General features: G+C 42.5%; 1 protein-coding gene across 1 annotated transcript in view; it reads left to right on the top strand.

Moving 5' to 3' along the window:
* The window catches only part of GABRB3 (gamma-aminobutyric acid type A receptor subunit beta3), a 249,772-nt gene that overhangs the window by 167,480 nt on the left and 56,267 nt on the right, over positions 1–26,025 (top strand). Inside the window, exon 5 of the mRNA XM_040336319.1 lies at positions 25,053–25,135. Within this exon, the coding sequence (XP_040192253.1) occupies positions 25,053–25,135 (83 nt within the window). The remainder of the gene's footprint in view (positions 1–25,052; positions 25,136–26,025) is intronic.

Consider the following 26,025-nt stretch of genomic DNA (forward strand, 5'->3'; position numbering starts at 1 on the left):
TCCATCCTAATTTAGCCTTTTTAGAAAAATGTTTTTACATTTATGAGTCTTCGGGGGTTTCAATAACTATTACCCAGGCATAATTTACTGATCTGAATAAATGATGAGGTGTGCCTTCAAATATATAGACAGTGACAATGACAGTGATATGACTCTTCAGACAGCAGGGACTATCAACTAGTCATTCTATAGGGTGCCAAAGCATTTATGAAATTTTTTAGTAGGCAATGTTGTACAGTAACTCGCCACTCTCTAGTGCTAATCCCAACATAGAGTTTATGTAATCATTGCTGTGGGCATTCCAGTCTTCATTAACCTCCCTGGCGGTATGATTCTGTCTGGAATTACGTACCAAAAGCGGTACAATTATTTTGCAAGGAAATTTGGCGTTTTATACTGTAGGCCTGTAATTTTTAGAAATAACTCACTTAAATCTGACCAAGCAAGAGTCTTGTAGGCATCCCGGGTATGATTTTTTTTTTAAAACAAAATGATAAATTATAATATAATAAATAATTATAAATAATTATAACAAATAATAATATAATTATAATAAAAATTATTCAATAATGTAATCAACTCAAAATCACTGAAATTTGCTCAGTTGCAGAATTGTCGCTGTCATTATTTTTTTTTTTATATGACGAATTTCCCCACAAATCGCTATCGCACATTTCTGCAAGTGATTATAATTTATTATCGCTGTTTTCTAGCTGATCTAAAACCATTTTTGACATAAAGGGACACTTTTGGACAATCTACAGTTTTTAGGCAGAAATGACATTTTTTATTTTATAAAAGTACATGCAGGGCACTGGGCAGACCACTAGGGACAAGGGGGGTGTGTATTTTTTTACATACAGTACTGTAATCTATAAGATTACAGTATACTGTATGTAAAGTGTTTGTTTACTTTTTTGAATTTGGCGCCGTTCTCCGCTCCCGTGCGTCGTAACGTCGCAGGGAACGGAGATCGGCGGCACACGGGGACACTGTGAATTGAGCGAGGAGGACCCGCTCGCTCACACAGCGGGGAGGCATCACTGGTTCCAGGGACAAGGTAAGTAACTTGCCTGTGGATCCATCGAAAGGTAAGCCGCGCCTCTGCACACTCTGCACGTCCACCCCGAGCGTGACTCGGGGATACCGATCCTAACATCACGCTCGGGTTTACCGCTAAGGGGGTTAACAACTGATGCTAAGTCTACATATAGATTGTTCTTGGATATATTCAGAATTCAAAGCATCTACAAACTCTAGATGGTAGCTGATCATGGAAGTAGGGAGTACCAGAATGCCATCTTATACTGAGGAAGAACAAAAGCAACAATAGCGAGCCTACCCTATACACATATCTGCTCACACAATAAGATTGATCAACAGCTGATAAAAGTATATCTGCTGTTTGTTGAGATAGGACGTTTATCTCTCTATAATATAGGCAATTGTATACATTTTTTATCATTATTATATCATAATTATGCACTAGTCCTACATTGACCAATAAGGTCACACACCTTGCAGTTTTTTTTGTGACTTCCTTTCATTTCACATATTATGGGTTTTTATATATCTGTTTATTAAAAATAAAGCTAAGTTTTAGATCATAGCGAGTTTGGTGTATGGGTCTAGCGCACCCCTGCTGATGTTTTTTAATAGTGATTCCAACGGAAGACCAATCTTATAGTAAATGTATGCATCAGGTTGTTCGCCTTTGCGTGAGAGCACGGGGGGGGGGGGGGGGGCGGTGGCACTTTACATTTTTATTTTTTATTATTTTCTTTTTAATTTTTTTTTTTAATTTACATCTTTAAAAAAATATATATATTTTAGCTCTTTAAGGGCTAGTTAACACTCACTTCAAAACATGGCTTCGGACACGCTTTGTTAAAGCTCTCTGAACGCCAGTAAATGCCTGTGTCACTAAATAAAATGGTTAGCTAACAGTCCTGTTTACACCTTGTGTTTGCTTGGTGCTTCGATAAGGCTTCAATAAGGCATGATAAAGCTTTGGTGGAGTTATGGTGGGGCTTCGGTGAGGCTTCGTGGGGCTTTGATGAGGCTTTGGTGGGGCTTTAGTGGGGCTTCAAGCTAGTTTTGCCATAGACTTCTATGGAGGTTTTGAAGACGCTTTGAAGCATCACTAAAGCTACATGGGGTATAATTTTTGAAGCAAAGCAAAGCAAAAGCAGGTGTAAACAGGACTGTAAGTGAACCATTTTATTTAGTGATAGGGGCTTTGACTAGCATTCAGAGAGCTTTAACAAAGCCTTTCCGAAGCCTTGTCTTAAAGCAAGTGTAAACTAGCCGTTAATGTGTGTCGAAGCCAAAGCAAGTGTAAATGAGCCCTTATTGCTATTAAATGGATGAACAACATCCCTTGTAATAGCATGGGTCTCTTTATGGAGAGATCTGGGGTCTATTAGACCCCAGATCTATCATTTGCCCACCAAAGCATCTGAACAAACCAAGATCAGTTTAATCAGATGCTTGTCCAAGCCAGTAACAGTTTGTTTAGTTAGGGCCCAAACCAGAAGTGCTTCTGGTTTCTGACATCATACAGTGGGAGGTACAACATAATTTCCTCTTACTGTGTCACAAGAACCGGATACCGTCAGTCACATGCTTACCAGGCTCCCTGATCACATGGGGGGCCTGGTAAAGATGGTGGCAATGACCTTTTTTGCCACCTGTAAAAGTACCCCTGGGGCTTATTAGCTGCTAAGATTCATTTTCAATTGAAGGGAATCACTGGCCCTAAAACATGATATCTTGATTATTGCTGCAGCTGCAGCGATGACTAAGATATCACCCTTCCAATCCAGCAAAGTACCAGTACGTCGCTGGTCAAGAATGGGTTTAGCTTTATTCTGCACTGTTTTTTCTTTCAAATATTAGTCACCATTTATATTTTGCTCATTAGAAACACAGCCAGCCAAATTTCCACTGTAGGATGAGGTAAAGTTGCACAGATTATCCTTTTTCTGTTTTTGCTTTCTTTTTGTTTGTTTTTTGTGTTTGTTTTTCCCCCACGTGTGCTTATAATCCTAATGACAGTAGGTGCTTAAAATCGGATTTTCACTAGGTTGCCATAAAATGGACAAATTCCCACTAATTCAGTTTACTCATCTCTAGTCATCCTGTATTTTCAAAAAACAAACAAAAAAAAAAACAGATTGGTAGATAAAGTAATGGAGCTGCCCAGTTTTAGATGCCAGTCCTCTTGATTCCTAGGTCTCATGTGATAATACATACATGTTATAAATTATTCCACTCTTCATTATTGTAAACAGCATAGTGTGCTTGATACATATTTATCTTACTGGTAAACAAGAAAAGAGCATGCTTCTTTATATATTCACTGTGTCACAACTGACTGACACAAGAGATATAGAATGGCACATGGGATTCCTAAGAGTTGACAGAAACCTATGTTCAAAAGGTTAACATTTGGCTGTGGTTCATTACTCTTTCGTTGAATTTTAATTGCTCTGGGACTCCCCACTAGCCGTATTCAATATGCAGTGAAATTTATCATGTTCCTATTGTTACCTCTCCTAAGACAGTATTTGTCTCTTCACTTAATTCTGTCATCACCTATAAACAAATCTATTGTTTCCTGATGCTGTCAAGTTAAGGAGATAACTGAATCTTTCACTGTTAGTAAGTTGTCTATGGATGTTCTGTATATGACCTAATGGACCTACCATATCAGTGGTAGCTGGAGCCAGACACCCACCTAATTGTCATATTACTGGACACAGACTATGTGATAACTCTCAAGATTTTAAACAAAATTTCATAGCTATGTGGAAAACCCCATCCTTCAGTCACTATAACTGGGGAGATATCTCTTTCTGCTCGGCTAATCAACTTCCCCAAGTTGTTAAGGCTCAAGTTCACCTTTATTACAGGCCAAAATAAAAGACACAACTAATGCAGCTCTATAATCATTAATACATCAATATTTGTATTTATTTATCATGCATTAAAACAGGGGTCAGCTACCTTTTTTCACTTAAGGGTCAGATTCAATGAATGCGAATGCAAGGAGGGCAGCATGCTAATAAATGAAGATAATAATCTGGACCCCTTTACATTTCACAGCCCCCGCAACCTCTGGACCCCTTTACATTACACAGTCCCCCTGCATATTGCACGGCCCCTCTGCACATCACACAGCCCCCCCCTGCATATTACACAGCCCCCCCCATGTTAAAATTGCGCACACTCATGGAATAGCGACAAACTACGGTACTTTAAAAAGGCGACACTTAATTTTTTTTTAAGTTTAGAGTTACATAGGAGGTCTTGTGCTAGAATTATTGTTTTCACTCTAACAATTACATAGATACCTTACATGTGTGGTGTGAACACTGTTTACAATTGCAGTTGCGACTTACGTATGTGTTCGGTTCTGCACGCGAGCACAGAGGGATGGGGCGCTTTAAATTATTTTATTCTTCTTATTTATTTTATTTCATTTTTTTGTGTCCCTTAAAAAAAAAAAATATATATATATATATATATATATATATATATATATGACTTTTTTTGCTGTCAGAAGGAATGTAAACATCCCTTTGTTTCAGTAATAGGCAGTGACAGGTACTCTTTATGGAGGGATCTGAAGTCTATAAGACCCCAAATCCCTCTTTTGCACTTAAAATCATTCAAAACACCAAGTTTGGCTGTTTTGAATGCTGTCATTATTTTTTAATTCGCGCCTTTAAGTCTTCTGTAAACCGGAAAAGTGATGTCATGACATCGCTTCCGGGTTACTAGACCTGAGACCCAATCAAAGCCGATTCTGGCTTTGTTCGGATCTCCAGCCGCCGGCCAGCCGACACATGTTTCAGCTGGTCGCTCAGTCCTCCCGGTGGGACAGAAGAGCCAGACGAAGCCACTGCTTGGGAAAACAGCTGAGTAGCTTCTTAGCCGCATTGATTGTTATCCCTAGAAAGCCAAACAGGGTTAACATTTTCATGGGTCGGGTGCATGTGAATTCATCATGTGCACTGACAGGCTGGACATTTAGTGGCGGCAAGCTGTAGGGATGCCGACCCCTGCATTAAAAGATACAGGGTAAATTCACTTTGGTACATTGAGTTATGCTTCTGTTTTCAGAAGATTGGCACTGGCAAACAAATCTGTGAGGATGACGTGGGGCCAGCCAATAATGTGCCCTCCTAAATACTTTACTATTTACTAAAACAGAGAGTGCAACATCTCATGGCGCTCTGCATAGAAACAAATCAGCTTCCAGTTTTTTTTTCCAAAGCATAATTGAACAAGTTAAAGTTAGAAGTTGCACCAGATTTTGCAATCTACAGTTTCGGTAAATCATCCCCATTTTGTATGATGTTGTACATAAAAACTCTCAGGCCTCGTACACACGACCGAGTTTCTCGGCAAAAGCCAGCAGGAAACTTGCTAAGAGAAACCGGTCGTGTGTACATTTTCGTTGAGGAAACTGTCGAGAAACTCGACGAGCCAAAAAGAGAGCATGTTCTCTATTTCCTTGATGGGAATGGAGAGCAATCGGCTTGGAGGACACTGAGGGATTAGAGCTGAGACGGAGAGAAGTCAGAGAGACGAGCTCAGCGCTCGTGGAGATAGGCTCCCTTTTCTTACACGTTGTGTAAGTAGTGTAAGTGTATACTTACCCACCTTGGCTATACCCTTTTTCCTCATATGTGATAGGAGGACCAGGTTACACCTTATATTCTTTCTCTCTTATGTATGACCAATCACCGAGATTATACAGAGTGACACCCACCTAACAGGAATCTGGAGCATTGGTAATTGTCTTTGGCTTTAAGTGACAGCTGGGAGGTAAGCTGACAGGATCACTTATGGTGTGGGCTGCATGCTTTTGAGGATTTGATCAGACTGCACATTTCCACCCACTTGCATTTGGATTTTGTTTTCACTTTTTACCATCCACTTACTCCATTTACTTCACCTGGAACTGTTTTTTGTTTACTTGGATTAATCCGGGACTTTTCTTTATTCTCATTTTTTATCTTCATTTTTATATTCTATTTTTTTCCATTATCCATATGGTTTTTCACTGGAGTTTTCTCACTATGGACTTTTAACACAGTCCAGTCAGGATTGCACCTATAGATTGCCACTAAGGTCCCTTCCATTTTTTGTCTGTATAGTTTTCCACTTCCCAGGTTCACATCACTCCACCCTTTCCCCCCCCCCCCCTCCTTCCCCTCGCTCACCCATTTTACTAGTTTAATTCACAGCGCAGACACATACACTTTTCTAATGGAGAAAATTGGCTTGTTGAGTTCCTCGACAGCCTAACAAGGAACTTGACGAGGAAAACGATGTGTTTCACCCGTCGAATTTCTCGGTCGTGTGTACGAGGCTTTAGATTGAGGGCATAACTTTAAAACTACCTTTTGGTCCTTATTAAAACAGTCTGCACATGATTGGGTCTAGAGGAACCTGTGTCACCTGTCCCAAAAGTTAACAGCCTCAGTTCTCTCAGAAGCCCCCATTGCCGCAATGGGTACCTGGACAATATCCTACTAAAGCAGTGGTTCTCAACCTGGGGGTCGGGACCCCCTCGGGGGTCAAATAATGATTTACCAGGGGTCACCAAATCCTGGACTGTTCCTGAAGCCTGTATAACTCTCCCAGCATTTTTGCAGCCACCCAGCAGGGCTATCTCTGGAGCCAACAGCTGCCCACTCAGCCTCTTCGCAGGCGCAAATTCAGTTTACAGCATGGCTGGGGGGCAAAGACTAGAGGTCAGCTGACTGGTGAGGAATGTAAAGTGGGAGGGGCTGGAGGAGACCCCATTTCCTGATTTCAGCATAGGTGTCACTGCTACGAGACACCACAGAGCTGGAGACACAGTAAAGCCGGAGACAGTGAGTTACACTGCCTGCGATTATAGTTGCCAATACAAGGACTCAGGGAGCGCTAAATGTCCGTGGGTTAGTGGCGTAAATTACTTGTCTTGCCTTGGGTGCTGACAACCCACGCTACGAAAACAATTTTACTGTTAGGGGTCCCCACAACTTGGGAAATTTTATCAAGGGGTCACGGCCCTAGAAGGTTGAGAACCACTGTACTAAAGGAACAGTGAGCACAAACTCTATCATTCCCTGTCAAGCAAACTGTTCAAACTTTGTAGAGGTTGGGGTGGATCCTGAAGCTTCTTAAATCAGCACTGGAATGTCTAGGCCTTCTGTTCAGATGCTACAGTCCAAAAGCTGTCCAATCCTATATGAGAGTTCTCGGCTTAATAGTAGCTGCCTAATCCTGTATGAGAGTTCTCAGCCTAATACTAGCTCCCTTTTGAAGAAATTTCATATGCCCAATTACACTCCAGACCATTACAACTTAGGCTCAGCTCTGGTACATCAGATGTGCCTGACCCCAAAAACTGGGCTTGTCCTGCCCTGTTTGGACATAGGTGCAGATATAATTTGGGGAAATGCTTCATCCCCTTGGTTTGGAAGGTTCTAATGCCAGCTTGTCAGACTAGGAAGGAGTCCTATAAACTCTTTCAGCGGAATGTACTTGGTAGTCAGAGGAAGCTCTTAATCAATATTCTGGAAATATAAGAGATTTGGTCACACCTTCAATGCTAAATCTCTTGATTGCTAGGTCATTCAACAAGCATTCAGTTATATAATGCTGAGGCAGTGGCTTACATCAACCAATAACTGTTAAAACAATAAGTTTCACAGTGCAAAGAGACCCTGATTGGATTCTGGCTTGGGCAGAACTTTACTTTCAGCTCTGTTCACTATGCTTGGAAAATTGCAGGCAGATATCCTCAGTCATCAACATCTGGTGTTAGAATGATCTCTTCACCCTAAGATGTTTCAAAATCTTCATCACATGTTGGGGACACTGGACATGCATGGACCTCCTGGTTTTTAGGTTTTAACAAACTGAGCAAGCTCATCCCCAGATCCAGAGATTCTTTTGCATCATGTACCCAAGAAAAAGGTTTTACAGTACGCCTTTTTTTTTTAATACAAGCATAGTTAATATCTGGATTTGACCTGATATTGGCCTTTATCAGTCCTTATATTTCAGAGCTGAAGTGGATGAGGAAGTAGCATTTTAAGGTGTTAATTTGTTAATGTGCTAACAGGGTTTCTAATTATTCCCCACTTTATCCAAACCATTTTACTTTAAAAGAAAAAAAAACAGATTTGGCTGAACATACAATTTAAATACATGTTCAGCAGCATGTCCAAAGACTATCATTTAGCAGTATTAGCTTTTGAATGCATGTTACCATTGCAGTTTTGGTGGTTAGTTTGGTTAGTAGGGTGTAACTTACAGTGACAGTGCAAGTATATAGGAAAAACCATAAGAGTCAGAGATGCTGTAAGAAACCATTGCTAATACAGGATTGAAGGTCTCACAAATAAGAGTAAGACGTGTGCAGTTTTGTATTTGCATCATCATCATCATCATCATCATCATCATCATCATCTATCGCATCCATGTCTGTTGTGCATAATTCAACTACAAACTAGCCTTCTAGAACTGTAATGGTATAAAAACTGGAAAGGAAGAGTCCATTAAAAGCATATAACAAAAAAACCTGGGGAATTCCCAGGGAAAAACCAAGCCTCCTTACCGACCAGCCTGCAGAACAACCAATTAACCTGTCTAACAGTATGCGTTAAAAACAGGGGTTTTGTCCGCATGCATTTGCAAACGCATGCGTGAACCACAGAGCTGCGCCAAGGCACCCTGTAATCTGTGGTCCTAACACTAAACAATCAGCGTCCCCACAGTGGAGGCACATGCATTCTAATGGATAGATAGGGGCAGGTGGACTGAAGGGGAGCCACCCCTCCTTAAAGGTACAGGAGCACACCAAACACCCAGCATATAGCACAATGGCTGCAAAGGTGTTGGTGCACTGCTGGACCAATATAAGCACCACAGGTGAAACATAAACGTGTCCACCGCCCCCATCTATAGCTGGCAATCGCAGTAAGTGGCATTGGAAGGCTAAAGCAGATAACAACAAAACCTGGGGAATGCCCAGGGAAAAACCAAGCCTCCTTACCGACCAGCCTGCAGAACAACCAATTAACCCATCTAACAGTATGCGTTAATGAAATACGTGTCGATAAATCAATAATATTGTATTAATAATCGATATTCATATTAATGAGAAAAGTTCCAAGAAAATCCGTTCCGTTCTAGTGTAAAAATTCCAAAATGTATTTAATGATAAAATGGTAAAATATCACATGAAAATCATCAATTGTATAATATAAAAATAGCATCAATAAATTTCTTAGTCTCGAAATGAAAGTTGAATCAAATATATATCTTTGTGTGTGTGTGTGTGAAGCTTCCTTCCAAGTGTCTGAGTGAGAGTGTACATTCAAGCATGTCAGCTCATCTCCTAGTGTGAGTGAGCATGTGTGAAGCATTCAAGAGACGAGAGACCACAATTTCTGCTCCTAATATATAGCCTGCCCCCACCTTTCTAAAAGTGCGTCATTTAACGTTCATTTTTGATTTGTTGTTCTACAAGCCCGCCAATTTTAAATGTCCTTCAGTAGAGAGTTGTTAATTTACTCTAGAATTCCTAAGGATGGGGCTGGGAGCTATGAGAGTAACTACATTTTAACTTATATAAGACAAATGTCCTTTAACATCTAAATCAAATATATATATATATATATATATATATATACATATATATATACATATATATATATATATATATATATATACACACACACATATACCATAATACTATATATACATAGAAATAATGTAGTCTTAATAAAGAACTATGGGCCAAATCCTCAGCCAGGCGGCGTAACTTAACTTTCAGCAGTTAAGTTACACTGACTTAAATTTTCTACCTAAGTGCCTGATCCTCAAAGCACTTACCTAGAAATTTCAGGCCGTGTAACTTAAGTGCCGCCGTCGTAAGGCGGTCCTCCTCTCCAGGGGGCGTTTATAATTTAAATGAGGCGCGCTCCCGCGCCGGCCGTACTGCGCATGCGTGTGACGTAATTTTCCCGACGTGCAGCGCACGAACGTAATTGACGCCGGGCGGCTTTGTGGATTGCGACGGGACACTAAAGTTGCGACGGGTGAAAAAAAATATACGCGCCGGGAAAACAAATAATTATTTAAAAAAATGATAACGTCGCTCAGCATGCATTCCTGAGGGAGAACTCCATGCCAATTTTCAAAGAAAAAACCGGCATGGGTTCCCCCCCCCAGGAGCATACCAGGCCCTTAGGTCTGTTATGGGTTGTAAGGAGACCCCCCCTCCGCCGAAAAATCGACGTAGGGGGTCCCCCTACAATCCATACCAGACCCGTATCCAAAGCACGCTACCCGGCCGGTCAGGAAGGGAGTGGGGACGAGCGAGCGCCCCCCCCCCTCCTGAGCCGTGCCAGGCCGCATGCCCTCAACATGGGGGGGTTGGGTGCTCTGGGGCAGGGGGGCGCACTGCGGGCCCCCCCACCCCAGAGCACCCTGTCCCCATGTTGATGAGGACAGGACCTCTTCCCGACAACCCTTGCCGTTGGTTGTCGGGGTCTGCGGGCGGGGGCTTATCGGAATCTGGGAGTCCCCTTAAATAAGGGGGCCCCCAGATACCGGCCCCCCACCCTAAGTGAATGGATATGGGGTACATCGTACCCCTATCCATTCACCTGGAGGCAAAAAGTAAAAGTTAGTAAACACACAACACAAGGGTTTTTAAAATAATTTATTATTCTGCTCCGGACGCCCCCCCTGTCTTCTTTATTAGCTCTATTACCAGGGGGGGCTTCTTCTTCCACTCTCCGGGGGTCTTCTTCCACTCTCCGTGGGGGGTTTCTTCTTCCGCTCTCCGGGGGGGGGCTTCTCCACTCTCCGGGGGTCTTCATCTCTCTTCTCCCCTCTTCCGCTGTTGACTCGGCGAACCCCGGTTCTTCTGCAGATGTCCGGTGCCTTCTTCTTCAGCGCTGGCTGCCTGCTATCTTTGTGTGTTAGCTCAATTTCAAACAGACAGCCGGCGCGGTCTTCTGTGACGTCAGGGTCTTCTCTTCTGTTCTTCTCCCCTCTTCCGATGTTGCCTCGTCGCATCTTGTCACTGCAATGATGGAAGCGCGCCTTGCATCCCATTTATATAGGCATTACCGTCCCATCATGCTCCGGTAGGTACCCACGTGGTGGGTGCACGTTGGTAGGCACCCACCACGGGGTACCTGCCGGAACATGATGGGACGGTGATGCCTATATAAATGTGATGCAAGGCGCGCTTCCATCATTGCAGTCACAAGATGCGACGAGGCAACATCGGAAGAGGGGAGAAGAACAGAAGAGAAGACCCTGACGTCACAGAAGACCGCGCCGGCTGCCTGTTTGAAATTGAGCTAACACACAAAGATAGCAGGCAGCCAGCGCTGAAGAAGAAGGCACCGGACATCTGCAGAAGAACCGGGGTTCGCCGAGTCAACAGCGGAAGAGGGGAGAAGAGAGATGAAGACCCCCGGAGAGCGGAGAAGCCCCCCCGGAGAGCAGAAGAAGAAACCCCCCCCGGAGAGTGGAAGAAGACCCCCGGAGAGTGGAAGAAGAAGCCCCCCCTGGTAATAGAGCTAATAAAGAAGACAGGGGGGGCATCCGGAGCAGAATAATAAATTATTTTAAAAACCCTTGTGTTGTGTGTTTACTAAATTTTACTTTTTGCCTCCAGGTGAATGGATAGGGGTACGATGTACCCCATATCCATTCACTTAGGGTGGGGGGCCGGTATCTGGGGACCCCCTTATTAAAGGGGACTCCCAGATTCCGATAAGCCCCCCGCCCGCAGACCCCGACAACCAACGGCAAGGGTTGTCGGGAAGAGGTCCTGTCCTCATCAACATGGGGACAGGGTGCTCTGGGGTGGGGGGGGCCCGCAGTGCGCCCCCCTGCCCCAGAGCACCCAACCCCCCCATGTTGAGGGCATGCGGCCTGGCACGGCTCAGGAGGGGGGGGCGCTCGCTCGTCCCCACTCCCTTCCTGACCGGCCGGGTAGCGTGCTTTGGATACGGGTCTGGTATGGATTGTAGGGGGACCCCCTACGTCGATTTTTCGGCGGAGGGGGGGTCTCCTTACAACCTATAACAGACCTAAGGGCCTGGTATGCTCCTGGGGGGGAACCCATGCCGGTTTGGATTTTACAAATTGCCGTGGAGTTCTCCCTCGGGAATGCATACCAAATGCTGTCGCTTGAATGGGCCTTTACAAGGTGTGACTAACTTTACACTTTGTAAAAGCAGCCCTAGTTTTACACCAGGCAAACTAACACTTACGGCGAAAAAACTAAGCACAAAAGCTTTGAGGATCGCCCTAAGTGCTAATTTGCATACCAGAAGAGGCATTTCGACTCGAAATGCCCCCAGTGGCGGATGCGGTACTGCATCCTAAGATCCGGCAGTGTAAGTCCCTTACAGATGTCGGATCTTCTGCCTAACTTAGGAAAACTGCTTCTGAGGATCAGTTCCAAAGTTAGAACCAGAGATACGACGGCTTACGCCGGAGTATCTCTTTTGTGGATATGGCCCTATATTCTTAGTTAAAATACTTTTACATCTTACAAGCTGAACCTTATATCTTAGATGGGGGATGGTAGAACTTCTATAGGAAGCCAGTTCAGGCTAATGATAACCACATGCCAGGTTTTACCATAGAAGCTTATGAAACTACAAATGAACTATATACTTAAATATATAACAAATTATATAATTCACTTTTCCAAATCCAGACACTAATATAAATATTTTAAATATATTCAAGTCCATTATTCTCAAAGACCCAACTCCATTCATTCATGTGTTAATATTGTTAATAGATGAATATTAGATATTAGATTAAAAAAAATCTTTATAACAGTTAAAAACAGGGGTTTTGTCCGCACGCATTTGCAAACGCATGCATGAGCCACAGAGCCGCGCCAAAGCATCCTGTAATCTGTGGACCTAACACTAAACAATCAGCGTCCCCACAGTGGAGGTACATGCATTCTAATGGATAGATAGGGGCAGGTGGACTGAAGGGGAGCCACCCCTCCTTGTATAGGAGCACACCAAACACCCAGCATATAGCACAATGGCTGCAAAGGTGTTGGTGCACTGCTGGACCAATATAAGCACCACAGGTGAAACATAAAGGTGTCCACCGCCCCCATCTATAGCTGGCAATCGCAGTAAGTGGCATTGGAAGGCTAAAGCAGATAACAACAAAACCTGGGGAATGCCCAGGGAAAAACCAAGCCTCCTTACCGACCAGCCTGCAGAACAACCAATTACCCTGTCTAACTGTATGCGTTAAAAACAGGGGTTTTGTCCACGCGCATTTGCAAACGCATGTGTGAGCCACAGAGCCACGCCATTAAAAGCATTACTGAAAAGGTGTACTCTTGGTCCAACTAACTTTTGAAGTTACATTAACATGTTATATACCAATAACCAATCATGGACGTTCTTTCATCCCCGGACAAGAAAAGGTCCGTGATAGGTGGAACACTGAACACCGTGTCTGCTGGGAAACTGAGTCCGAGGATGAAAGAACGTCCGTGATAGGTGGAACACTGAACCCAGTGTCAAACACCTATCACGGAATGGGGTGGGACCAGGCGGAAGCCAAGAGTTTTAAAAATGGATGCCCAAGGTACACTGACTCGAGTATAAGCCGAGAGGGGTATTTTCAGCCCTAAAAAAAGGGCTGAAAAACTCAGCTTATACTCGAGTATATACGGTACATTATTGTATTTTAGTGATCGGGTTTACATATACTTTAAGACATCTCCTGGTAAATTACAGGAACAGTTTAAGAAAGTATTTGTGATGCTTGAATAAACTAGAAATAGCATAAAAAAACATTATATGTAAGTCAAAGATTTGGTAAGTGTTAAGAATTTATGAAACTTTCCTTTTTCCTTTACAGCCACAAAATACAAGTTAATTTAGGCAGTATAAAAATAGCTCTAATTTAGCTTACCTCTTGGTTTAGCAGCTGGTAAAAAGCAATAAAACATGTTTCCAGTAGCTAACCATTGTTTGTGTTAGAAAAGAATCAATGCATCATGTTGTCTGCATAGTAAAAATACATTTGACTTTGCTACAAATAAAATTAAGTAAACTTTATAAGAAGAAACCATGTAATGACTAATTAAAGGCAAAACCTTTTTTTTTTGTTTTGTCTACAGTGGAAAGGGATTAGAACACCTGTCAGTTTTTTTTTAATAATACTAACACTAATGACACGTACACGGCCGTTTTTCATGTCCTAGAAAAAAACGTTGTTTTTCTCGACGTGATTCTTGTCAAGCCTGCCTTGCCTACACACGATCGTGAAAAAAAAATGCTGGAGCAAAGCGCGGTGACATACAACACATACGACGGCACTATAAAGGGGAAGTTCCATTCAGATGGCGCCACCCTTTGGGCTGCTTTTGCTGATTTCGTGTTAGTAAAAATTGGGTGAGATAATTTGCGCTTTTCAGTCTTTGTGCTTTTCAGTCTGTTAAAGCGTGACGAATGTGCTATCTCCATTACAAACGCTAGTTTTACCAGAACGAATGCTCCCATCTCATAACTTGCTTCTGAGCATGCGTGTTTTTTTCCCGTCATTAAAGCCTACACACGTGAAAAATGAGGTGAAAATTTAGAGCATGTTCTAAATTTTTAATGCCCATATTTCACGTCAAGAAAAATGCTCTGGAGCCCACACAGAGTCGTTTTTAATGACATTTAAAAAAAAAATAGAGGGGAAATCTTCCAATGCACTTAGATGATTTTTTTTTCTAATACTAACTAATACTAACACTAATAGAGGGGAAATGCACTGGGACTCCCTTACTTCCTAAAATGACTTTATGATTTGCTAAAACCAATGGTCACTATTCTGTACTCATGCTTCTCCGAATTCTGTACCTCTCTGCTGCCTTTGACACAGTTGACCACCCCCTCCTCATTACATTTTTTTCACTCCTTTGGTCTCCATGACTGTACTTTTCATTGGCTATCTTCCTAATTATCCCACCACACCTTCAGTGGCAGCCTCACAAGCTCCCATCACTGTTCCTGCTTTGCAGAGAGCCTTATCTGGCATTCATTCTTATCTGTGGTATATGGACTGTCAAACATCAATCGTCAGCTTGTCTAAACGACTCAGCTGTTCAGCAGTGCCCTGACTTACTGGCTCTCAGGAATTCCTGTATTTTGGTTCTACTGCATTTGCCAATTGTGGCTATAAGGTGCAGTATCACCTCATTCAGAACCCTGAGTTGTTAGTATATGTGTGTAATGGACTGCGGTCCACACAGCATGCAGGTGCCACATATAGGGGATCGATCTTGTAGGGGGGATTGGTCACATCACTTCAGGAGGGCTGCTTTGAGCTTTATTACCTAGGGGATTTAGTATTGGGGATGGATAACATTGTGGGAGAGGATGTAGGTACAAAGGTGCGGCTCTGGAATGCTCTACCCACGACCATCCGCTTGGAAGAAAATCATCGGGTTTTTAGGAAAAAACTGAAGACCCACCTCTTCTGAAAGACCTGTACAACTCTGGATGCCAGCGCCTTGAGGCGATTAAGTTCGCATTTGTTTGCGCTATATAAGTTTCACACACACACACACTCAATGTGTGTGGGGTGGGGGGGGGGTATTTTTGTAGGGAGTAGAAATCTTGGTTTATGCTGTGATGGTTTTCCATTCACAATAAATTAATCTTTTGAAGAGATAGCCTCTGGGTGTTTACATTCTATTTCACTGTGTTTTTGTTGCGCTAGTTTCAAAATACCAACCAAATTGTTCCTCCAAAGACCTCCTGCTCTCTAGCTCCCTTGTCACTACCTCCCATGCTCACCTCCAGGACTTTTCCTGTATGTCTCTCATTCTCTGGAACTCCCTTCTCCAATCTGTGCTCCTGGAATCACAGGAACTGTGTTCACCATTTGTTCAGCCTCCTGTAATGCCTGGCCAGTCAACATAGCATTTCTGGGGGCACCCAGGTACCAGTAGGCTAGGCTTGCTTGACTTATATGTAAGGGGACTGCTATAGGTGACTACGCTTAGCCATTTTCTCTGACCACTCTTTCGGGGGCGAGCATTACAGTACACTGTTTTCAATATAATGTTGGTTGATTTTGTGATATGCAAGATACAACGCTACATAATTAATCTGTCCAATCATTGAAAAAGTCTCACACATGGGGTATCTCCATACTCAGCAGAAGTAGCAGAATGTCCTTTGAGGTGAAATTCTAAGTATACCCATTTGTGTGTGAGAAATGTCTTACTAAGTTGACAACGATTCTTCCATATTTCAATCTCCCTAGAATGTCTCTCTTAGTTAAGCCATCATCTTAATGGAATAAAATACTTTTCCTAAATTTCATAACCATTAGTCTGATTGGTTCTCCCCAGTGCTAAATTGGTTGTCTCTGCTGACTTCTATGCCATTACCGTGTCCTCCTGTGGAAAACCAAGGAGATTGGCTCTCCAATTAGTGACTGTTTCTCAGTAAATTTTGTGGTACCATTCTTTTTTAACAGAGCTGTTTTTGATGGTGCAAACAATGGGAAATATAATTTGTTTACAGTCTTTTTCCTGCAGGGTTTGCATTTGGGAAGTTATAATATAGGTGACAGAGTCACTTTAATGAAATAACTTACTTTGAAGCAAACCTCTGTTTTGCTGATTCTGGCCAAAGCAAATGGCTTGCTTTAATCCTTGCATCCTTAGCAGAATATACTTACCTTTCCTTCACTCCTCTTCTGATTCATTCAGTGCCGGGAGCCAAAGGTAATACCAGGTACTTCTGTGTATAGAGAAGCATGTGACTCATTCCAACTAACAGGACTGGGCTCAATTTCACATAGAGGGGACCATAAACCTTTGTAAGTAGACTTGGGCCAAACACCTCCCGAACAGGAGAAATGTTCTAGCCCGAACGGCAAACCCCATTGAAGTCTATGGGAGTAGAGCCCATCCACCAAAAAGTGTACAAAAAGTAATAAAAACAAAAGACACGTTTTGGACAATTCCTTTTTTTAAAAATACAAAAACAGTGTACCCGATGTAAATCCATTGTTAATTACACCGCCCGTCAACCAGAAAAAAAACGCTCCGTCTCCTGGGATGACCCCCTGCTGAATACTTCCTTGGTGCTTTGACATTTCTTATATAGGTAAGGGGTGGTGCCACCTGGCTATGTCACCCTGTGGCCAGCACCCTTTTGACATCACAGACTGGTGCATGCTGGGCCTCTGATGTCAGAAGGGACAGGGCCACTGGGTGATATAGAAAGGTAGCCCCACCCCTTACATGAATAAGCACTATCAAAGCTCATTCGGCGGGAGGCCATCCCAGGAGGAGGAGCGTTTTCTTTGTTTTGTTTCTTTCAGGTCGGCGGGTGGTGTGGTTAACGATGGATTTACAATGAGGGACACAATAAAAAAAAAAGATTTGTCAAAAACTTATTTTTATTACTTTTTCTTCACTTTAACACCCGATACCTGTTCACATGGGGGGGGCAGGATCTCAGAGCTTTTTAAAGGGGACTTACAGATTCTGATAATCCCCCCACCCATAGACCCCAACAACCCCATGCCACGGTTGTGGGGATCAAGGCCCATGTTTCTATCAACATGGAAACAAGGCACCCACCCCCCCCATGTTAAAGTGGTTGTAAACCATTATTTACAACTTTATGTTACAGGTAAGCCTATATTAAGGCTTACCTGTAGCTAACAAGGATATCTCTCAAACCGGCACGGTTTAGGAGATATCCCTGTATTTGCATGTGCCAACATCATGCGGCACATGCACACTTAAGCCAACTGAAGCAATGGCACTATGTGCCGTTGCTTCAGTTGTATTGCGCTGTTCCCATGCGCATGCGGCTCTGGCCAATCACAGCGCCGGATCCGCTATACCCAGAAGTCACTCCGGGACAACATGTGGGCGGCTGGAGGGGGAGACGTGGACCGCTGCGGGGGCCTCGATCTGAGGTAAGTAATACATAATCAGCCAGTATGCTATACATACTAGCTGATTATGCCTTTGCCTTGCAGAATTTTTTGTCCTTTTGGTTTCTTTCAGAGGGTTTACTTCCTCTTTAAGAGCATGTGGCCTGGTGTGGTTCAGGGGGGGGGGCACTCACTTGCCCCCCTCTTTCCTGACCTGCCGGGCTGCATGATAAGGGCACGCAGTTTTTTTCTTTAATTTTTAAGCAGCACTTTTTTATTATTCAGCTGTCAGTGAGGAAATCCATTGACAACTGATGACTCATCAGTTGTTAAGGAAGCTTTGGTCGGCTTCACGCCCCACTACGTAACAACCAGCTTGCACTGTCCCCTGATTGGGCAAAGCTTTTCTCAGTCAGGGCGCAGAAGGCACTGTGCAGCACTCAGTGCATTTCAGGATGTTTGTTGGGGCGAACACCGGGTGAATACCTGTAACAGCACTGGTGAACGGAGTGAACCACAACTGTGGTTAGCAGGGATTTCAATGCGCTTCTTTATGTGAGAACTCAGTATTGGCCCCAGGCGTCACTCCACGCAAACAGGAGTTTGGGGGATCTCTACATCATCTCTCTCTCACATAAAGAAATGCATTGAGCTACTAAGGATGGACGCATTACAACATGCAACCAGAGCTTAAAATAATAATATACTCTTTGAAGATTCCAATACACCTATATATGCAAGTGATTATCAGTACAGGACCCCAGGCGTCACTCCAAACAAACAGGAGTTTGGGGGTTCTCTACATCATTTCACTTATACATATAGGAATGTATTAGGCCACTAAAGGAGATGGTATGAAATACCATCAACCCTTAGCATAGAAAGTTTAGAGCGAACATGTTCAATAATTTAGAACAAGGCCTATAAGAAAATGTTTACTTATGTTAAGCTCGTAGTAATTGGAGTTGTAATGACAACTAGTAGTTGCGTATGACAGGCAATATAGCTCAGGTAATAGTAGTTGCATATAAGAAGCAATATAGTTTAGGTAATTATAGTTGCACATGAGAGGCAAATATAGCTTAGGTAATTTGGAGGTAGATGGCCCTTTAAGGTATTCCTTAGGAAACCGTCCTTTGTACAATAATATCTCCCAAATAGTATGTTGATATCCACAAGGCATAATAAGTAATAGCAATAGTATTAGATGGAACACAAGCAGCAGATTTTCCTATGGCACTATAAGTGACACAATAACTACTTATCCGTTTGCAGGTTTAAGTGTAGTAGCATAGAATACGTGATGTAAGGTGTTCAGCAAGGAAGGCCTCAAGGTTGTCCCCAATAGGGATGAGCTGAACACCCCCCGTTCGGTTCGCACCAGAACCTTCGAACGGACCGAACGTTTGCGCGAACATTTGGAACCCCATTGACGTCAATGGGACTCGAATGTTTGAATTCAAAAGTGCTCATTTTAAAGCCTAATATGCAAGTTATTGTCAGAAAACGAGTTTGAGAACCCGGGTCTTGCCCCAGGGAACATGTATCAATGGAAAAAAAAGTTTTAAAAACGGTTGTTTTTTCTGGAGCAGTGATTTTAATGATGCTTAAAGTGAAAAAAAATATGAAAAATTCCTTTAAATATCGTACCTGCTGGGTGTCTATAGTATGCCTGTGAGATGGCACATGTTTAGAACTGTCCCTGCACAAAATGAGATTACTATAAGAAACAAGTCATTTAAAACTGCTTGCTGCGTTAATGTAATGTCTGGTCCCTGCAATTTGGATGAAAATCATTGAGAAAAATAGCATGGGTTTCTCCCCACTCCCCCCAGGTCATTACAAGCCCCTTTGGCCCTTTATACTTTAAAAAGCATTATACAGGCGGTGCAAACAAGACAGGCACTGTAGGTTTGTTGTTAAGTAGAATCTGTTTGTAATTTTCAACTGGTACTTCTTTAAAGTGTAGCTTCAGCCATAAAATAATTTTTAAGCTTTTCTGAAAACATAGAGAAGGGTTATCACCCCTGTAACATTTGTTTTGCTGTCTGTGTGCATCTGTTCAGAAGATTGCAATTCACTTTCTGTCCCAATGACAAATGATGTTTTAAAAATGTGTTTTTTTTAGTAAAACAAGGATTGTTTCGAAATTTGGCGCGAACAGCCCATAACGTTCGTATTTCGACAAACTGTCGAACATGGGTTCGACACGAACACGAAGCTCATCCCTAGTCCCCAGCAATGGCTCTCTGTTGCAGTAGATGTAACACACTAAAGTAGTAGTTGCAGGCTGGAGCGGTGTTGCAGCATGGGGAGCAATGGCACCAATATCAGTAGCATGGCCGAGCTACGGCTGACAATAATAGAACGCTGTCTGTGTATCAGGTGAATGCCTTTATAGGCAGTAGACAGGTACCAGACAGCTGTAATGCGTCGGCAGTAATTTGAAAGAAGCGCCGTATAGTGCGGCGCACTTCCGTGTTCCACGGTGAAACGCACAGGGTGCCGCGCGATGACGTCATTGCGCGGTCGCCGTAATGCATTCCAGTGTGGAACGCATTACAGAAAAGAACAGGCGCCTGTTACAATACCCTGCAAATTCAGGTGTTCGGCGAATGGCCAATCAATCAAATGTTTGGCCCAAACCGTTTGCCATGCCTTTTTGTAAGCTTTGACTCTTGCATCTCATAGCTTTTGTTACCAGTGATTGAACAGAGCAGAGCATGAGCTAATGAAAAGCATGTATGTGCTTCTGGAGAATTGAAGTGTATCTGTTCCATTGCCCAAGATGGGCAAATCATAGGTTATAATTATAACTATAATTATAATTCTAAACACAGGATGAGCTCAAAAATTCATATTTTGCATCAAAATGATTTTTTTTTATAGTGTAGTGTGCCCCCCCCCCCCAACTATACACACACACTCAATATGGAGAGAGTACCTTGCCAGGGCAGACTCCCTGGCAAATAACTTTGTTTATGAGGACACAGTCCTGGCTTAGTGGTTGTATGGGGTCTGCAGGCAGGGGGGTTGTTGGAATCTGTAATCTTTCTTTAAAATAAAGGGGCCCACAGATATCCAGCCAAACCCCTGTGTGAATGAGTAAGGTGTACATTATACTGTGACTCATTCACAAAAAAAAAGGTGAACAGTAAATACAGACACACCCTTTTTGACAAGTCCTTTACTGAAGAATAACAAAAGTCCCACAATGAAAATCTATTATCGACACCTACAGAAACCAAAAAACATGCCAACCTGTCCAATCCCTTTGCTGCACCTCGTCATGTGATATGTTTCCTGCTGACAGCTCAAATGTAAACAAATGGGCAAGGGACAGTCGCTAACATCATTGACTAAACATGGCCATGTCACTATTTGGTCATTGATATTAGCCATCCCTTCCACATTCCCTTGTTTAGATTCAGTTTTTAGCAGGGAATCCTCAGCTGGCAGTCCCATGGGGGGGGGGGGGGTAAGTCATTGTTGTTAGGAGGCCAGTAGCTGCTGGCTCCCTAACAACTAGGTGTCCTGCAGAAACTGGCAGATTTAGTAGCAGAAGTGATACCACTACTAAATATGATTTTCCCATGCAGCTGGAGGTTCAGGGCTTTGGGAACAGACAGAATTTCAATTAAGTTTAACCATACGACAACTTTCAGACAAGCAACATTCAGACAAAACACGGCTTTGGTTCAAATCCTAAGCTCATCCCTACTGCCTGTACATTCATTTATTTTTTCTCTTCATGATTGAAAAGGTAAAGGAGGTACTTTCTAATAAAAAAATAAGGTATTGTAATAAAGTGACTTTCTGCAAAGTACATTGGCAACTGGATTTTCGCTTTTCACTTGTGAACTACCATAAGCTGAAATGCAATAAGCTGATATGTGTTACTGCACTTTCCATTTAACCACTGTACTGTGTGCTAGATGATTAAATAACACCATATTGGTAGCTTGAGATCAGCTTGTTCCTCCACTGCCTCTGTTTTTCTTTAATGTTCATCTGCTATCTCACATTTAGAAGTTAACTTAGGTCTTTTTTTTTTTTTTTATGTAATAAGATATGTACTTCTACAAAAGCACTGCCTGTGTTATAATTTTTTTTATCAATTTTAATGTAATTTTTAGATACACTATACTCTACTATATTTTACATACAATGCTTTCTATAAAGTTTGGGAACAAAAATAATTATCTTGTTAAGTAATTCTTAAGTAATGTGCGAACGCTGTCGTCAAGTTCAATGATGGATTCCATCCCTCATAGTTATTAGTTCTCAATGTAATTTAAAATAAGGGTTTATTTCTCTAATAAGAATATATCCATGTGCACATATTTTGTTTTTCGTCACATAGGTAGATTGTGGTAGGTTCTTTGTTGCTTCTAGTGTCATTTCCCTGTACAGAAAGCCATAGATTTTTTAAACAATAAAATAAAAATATGTTAACTATCATTATAGACAATACATTTTGGCCTATCCAAAGTATGACATCTAATATTTAGGGGGTTTCTAAGATAAATAGGAGCTTGCTGTTTGCATCATTTTTTTTAAGGAAGTCCACAATCCCTTTGTAATCAATGTCAGTTAGTGTGAGCTTGGCAGACATACATCTCATCTAAAAATGTAATGGTTTTATTTTATAGGCAGGCCTTTGTGTTAAATGTTATCAGCAGGTGAAATCTTGAAAGTATATGTAGCGCCCCCTTGCTTTCAGCATGGGCGTTATGCTAAAGTAAGTGGGAATGGGAGAGTTACTTTGCTGCCATTCGTGTTTGTGTAAATGTGGGACTCCTGTCATCCCAGAAATCTCCACTGGGTCAGTCTGCGGTCAAGGGGTGCAATACCACCCCTTGCAGTTGGCGCCAGAGGGGTTCTGGCAGAGCAAGTTTTCCCCAGAAGCCAATTGGAGGAGTTTTCCCTCGCGGGGCATGCTGGGGGAGAGTATATCTGTAACAGGGGTCATGTGTTGAAAAATCTTTGCGGGGTCCCCGTTCCAGGTGCGGTATCCACCTTCAGGGTATGCGCATCCATGGACCCCACCAGCGCGGCCCACCTCGCCAAAGCTGACAGTTGCATCGAACCTCATCCTGAGGAGAAAAGGGACCCTAGTGTTCCACTGGGTCCCATGACTTGTTGAGAGGATCCCCGTCTGGGATCGGGCATCCGGACCACTGACAGGTATGCTTGCTGTCATCCGGGGGGCCCATATAGGAAAAGTCAACTGGGAGGATTCGCTCTCTTTATTTATCTAAGTCCTTTATTGAAACTGGCCTGTGGCAGAGGCCCTAGAGCCGGGTCTGTGAGAGAGACTCGTTCCTCCCAGCTAGTTCAGAGTGACGCTTCGGCTGCCAGGCCTATTATAGGGGTCTGTCCAGGGGCACTTTACCCACTCCGAGCAGAGTGGTGACGAGTTACTACAATTGGTACTATACAGAGCAGTATTGGTTGCTCCATTCAATATCCAGGCCTGATACCGCAAGGTTCTCTTCTCTTTCCTTCATCAACCTTGACCTTCCTAATACGTGTTGATGTTGGCCGTGTTTGGCCTGGGCAATAAAGCATTGAAAACCCTTTTATTGGCTGTCTGGACCTTCGCTCATTGCCACTGTTCTCACAATTGCACCCCTAGACACCGCCAGGGTAACTTAGCAGGCCGATCCCAAAATCAACCAGCGGCTCCTTCGGGGGTGAGCGCTACATATAGTTTCCAGGTTAGGTAGAGCTTGTGTAAAGAGGGGATCACTCTTTGTTCATCCACGTAGGGGCAACAGATAAAGAAGGCATCCACAATTACCCCTAATGTGTGTAATAGCACAGGAGCAGTAGAAGTGATAATTGGTTCCATGGGTTTTTCTCTAAGGCCCTGTACACACGAGAGGATCTATCCGCTAGAATTTATCTGCGGATCGGTTTCAGCGGATAGATCCGCTGGTGTGTACGACCCAGCGGATATTTATCTGTGAATATTTTTCGGGCCGATGGATTTCCAGCGGATAAACATTTCTTAGCATGCTAAGAAATCTATTCACTGGAATCCAGTCCAGCGGATTGATCCGGTGGTCTGTACAGATTCACCGGATCAATCCGTCCGATTCCCTCCCTCGCATGCGTCGTAATGATGCGACGCATGCGTGGAAGTCCTTATATTACAGCGTCGCGCACGTCGCCGCGTCATCATCGCGGCGACGGCGTGACACGTCACCGCGGAGGGAATTCCACGCGGATTTTGATCTGATGGTTAGTACAACCATCAGATCAAAATCCGGCAGAGGATTTATCCGCGGAAACGGTCCAGAGGACCGTTTCCGCGGATAAATCCTCTCGTGTGTACAAGGCCTAAGTGATTTTTCTTTCAAAGAATCAGGTCAGTGATTAAAAAATAGTGTGGGTGGATCCTATTCTGGTCCTTGGTTGCTTCTGCCTTGATAGTAAGTAAGCATTCACCAGACTGCCTTTAGTGCCATTAGTAGACGGTAGTCTTCATCAGGCCTTAAGACAGATGTTTTAGTGCATTCCGTGGTGATTTTATTAACATCAACCACTCAAGCCCTAAAGAAGGGATTTATTTTTTCCCCCCTGAAACAAATTGGCTGCATCTGATGCTCTTAACCAATAAATGTTTTAAAAAGTTCTTAAAGTGAGATGAACTTTGTACCAGGCACTTCTCCATACACACCCAAGACAGTTTAGCTTGGAATTCCCTATTAGGCTAGGTTCACACTTAAGCAGCTCTGCGAGCCGGGATTGCGCAGGCACAGCAACCCATTCAAATACCTCTGTTTCATACAGGAAAAAAGGTTCCTGCACCTTTTTTTAGAATGCAGCTAGAGTTAAAAATGAATGATAGCCCTGCACATCTGCAAAGGAGCATCACAGTTTGGCTGCGGGTGGTTGTGGAACAAGTGTGATTTACTGTATTGCTGTCCTGCACCCGCAACCATCCACACAAGTGTGAACCTAGCCTAAAAAATATTTGTAGTGATAACAGTAATATTTTTTATTTTTTTTGCCAATATATTTCTGCTTTTATCCTGTTGTCCATGTGTATTTATTAATTTTTTTTTTCTTTTTAGAATAACAACAACAGCAGCATGTATGATGGACCTAAGAAGATATCCACTGGATGAGCAGAACTGTACATTGGAAATAGAAAGCTGTATGTATTATTCCTCTTTAGTTTCTTAAAAGAAGCATGTTTCTATATAGGCTTTCCAAAGATATACATATTTGTTGCAACCATTTTATTTATGATAGAGCACAATACCAGGGATAACTTTTATAACTGCCTTACTTTTGTATCTTTTACTGTGTGACAATGTTGTTGCAAATGATGTATGTTTATATACAGCATATACAGGGTAAATATGTAGTATATATATATATATATATATATATATATATATATATATATATATATATATATATATATATATATATATATATATATATATATATATATATATATATATATATATACAGTATATATATATATTATGTGGGGGAGTTAGCTCAAATGGGGATCACCTTCCCTGGGAGAAATGGTAGTCCAGAGACAGCAGGTCTTTCTTAAAAAGCTGACATGTAGCCAGTTTTTATTTGAAAGGTTGCATGAAAAATAAAACAAAACAGAAAAAAAATCCTTAATATCCAGGCACTAAAAGAAAAAAAGTTACTGCTCCAGGTGGATTGTGTTAGGATGATCAGTATGGTCTCAGGAGATCAAGGGTGCTGGCAATGCACAAGGCAACAAATGGGAAAATAAAATATGGACAGCCACACTCCAAAAAACCTTGATTGTTGTCTTTATTTTAAAAAGGAAAAATGCACTACAAGTCACAGCACACTACATGGGAGTAAAACATTTGACGCGTTTCGCACTATAAATTAGTGCCTAATCATGGCTCTGATTAAGCACTAATTTATAGTGCGAAAAGCGTCAGCTGTTTTTCCTTTCCTTGCATTTTTCCTTTTTTAAATAAAGACAACCATCAAGGTTTTTTGGTGTGGGGCTGTCCATATTTTATTTTTCCATTTGTTATCCAGGCA

The sequence above is a fragment of the Rana temporaria genome, chromosome 2, assembly GCF_905171775.1.
Source record: "Rana temporaria chromosome 2, aRanTem1.1, whole genome shotgun sequence".
In the NCBI taxonomy this organism is placed as follows: domain Eukaryota; kingdom Metazoa; phylum Chordata; class Amphibia; order Anura; family Ranidae; genus Rana; species Rana temporaria.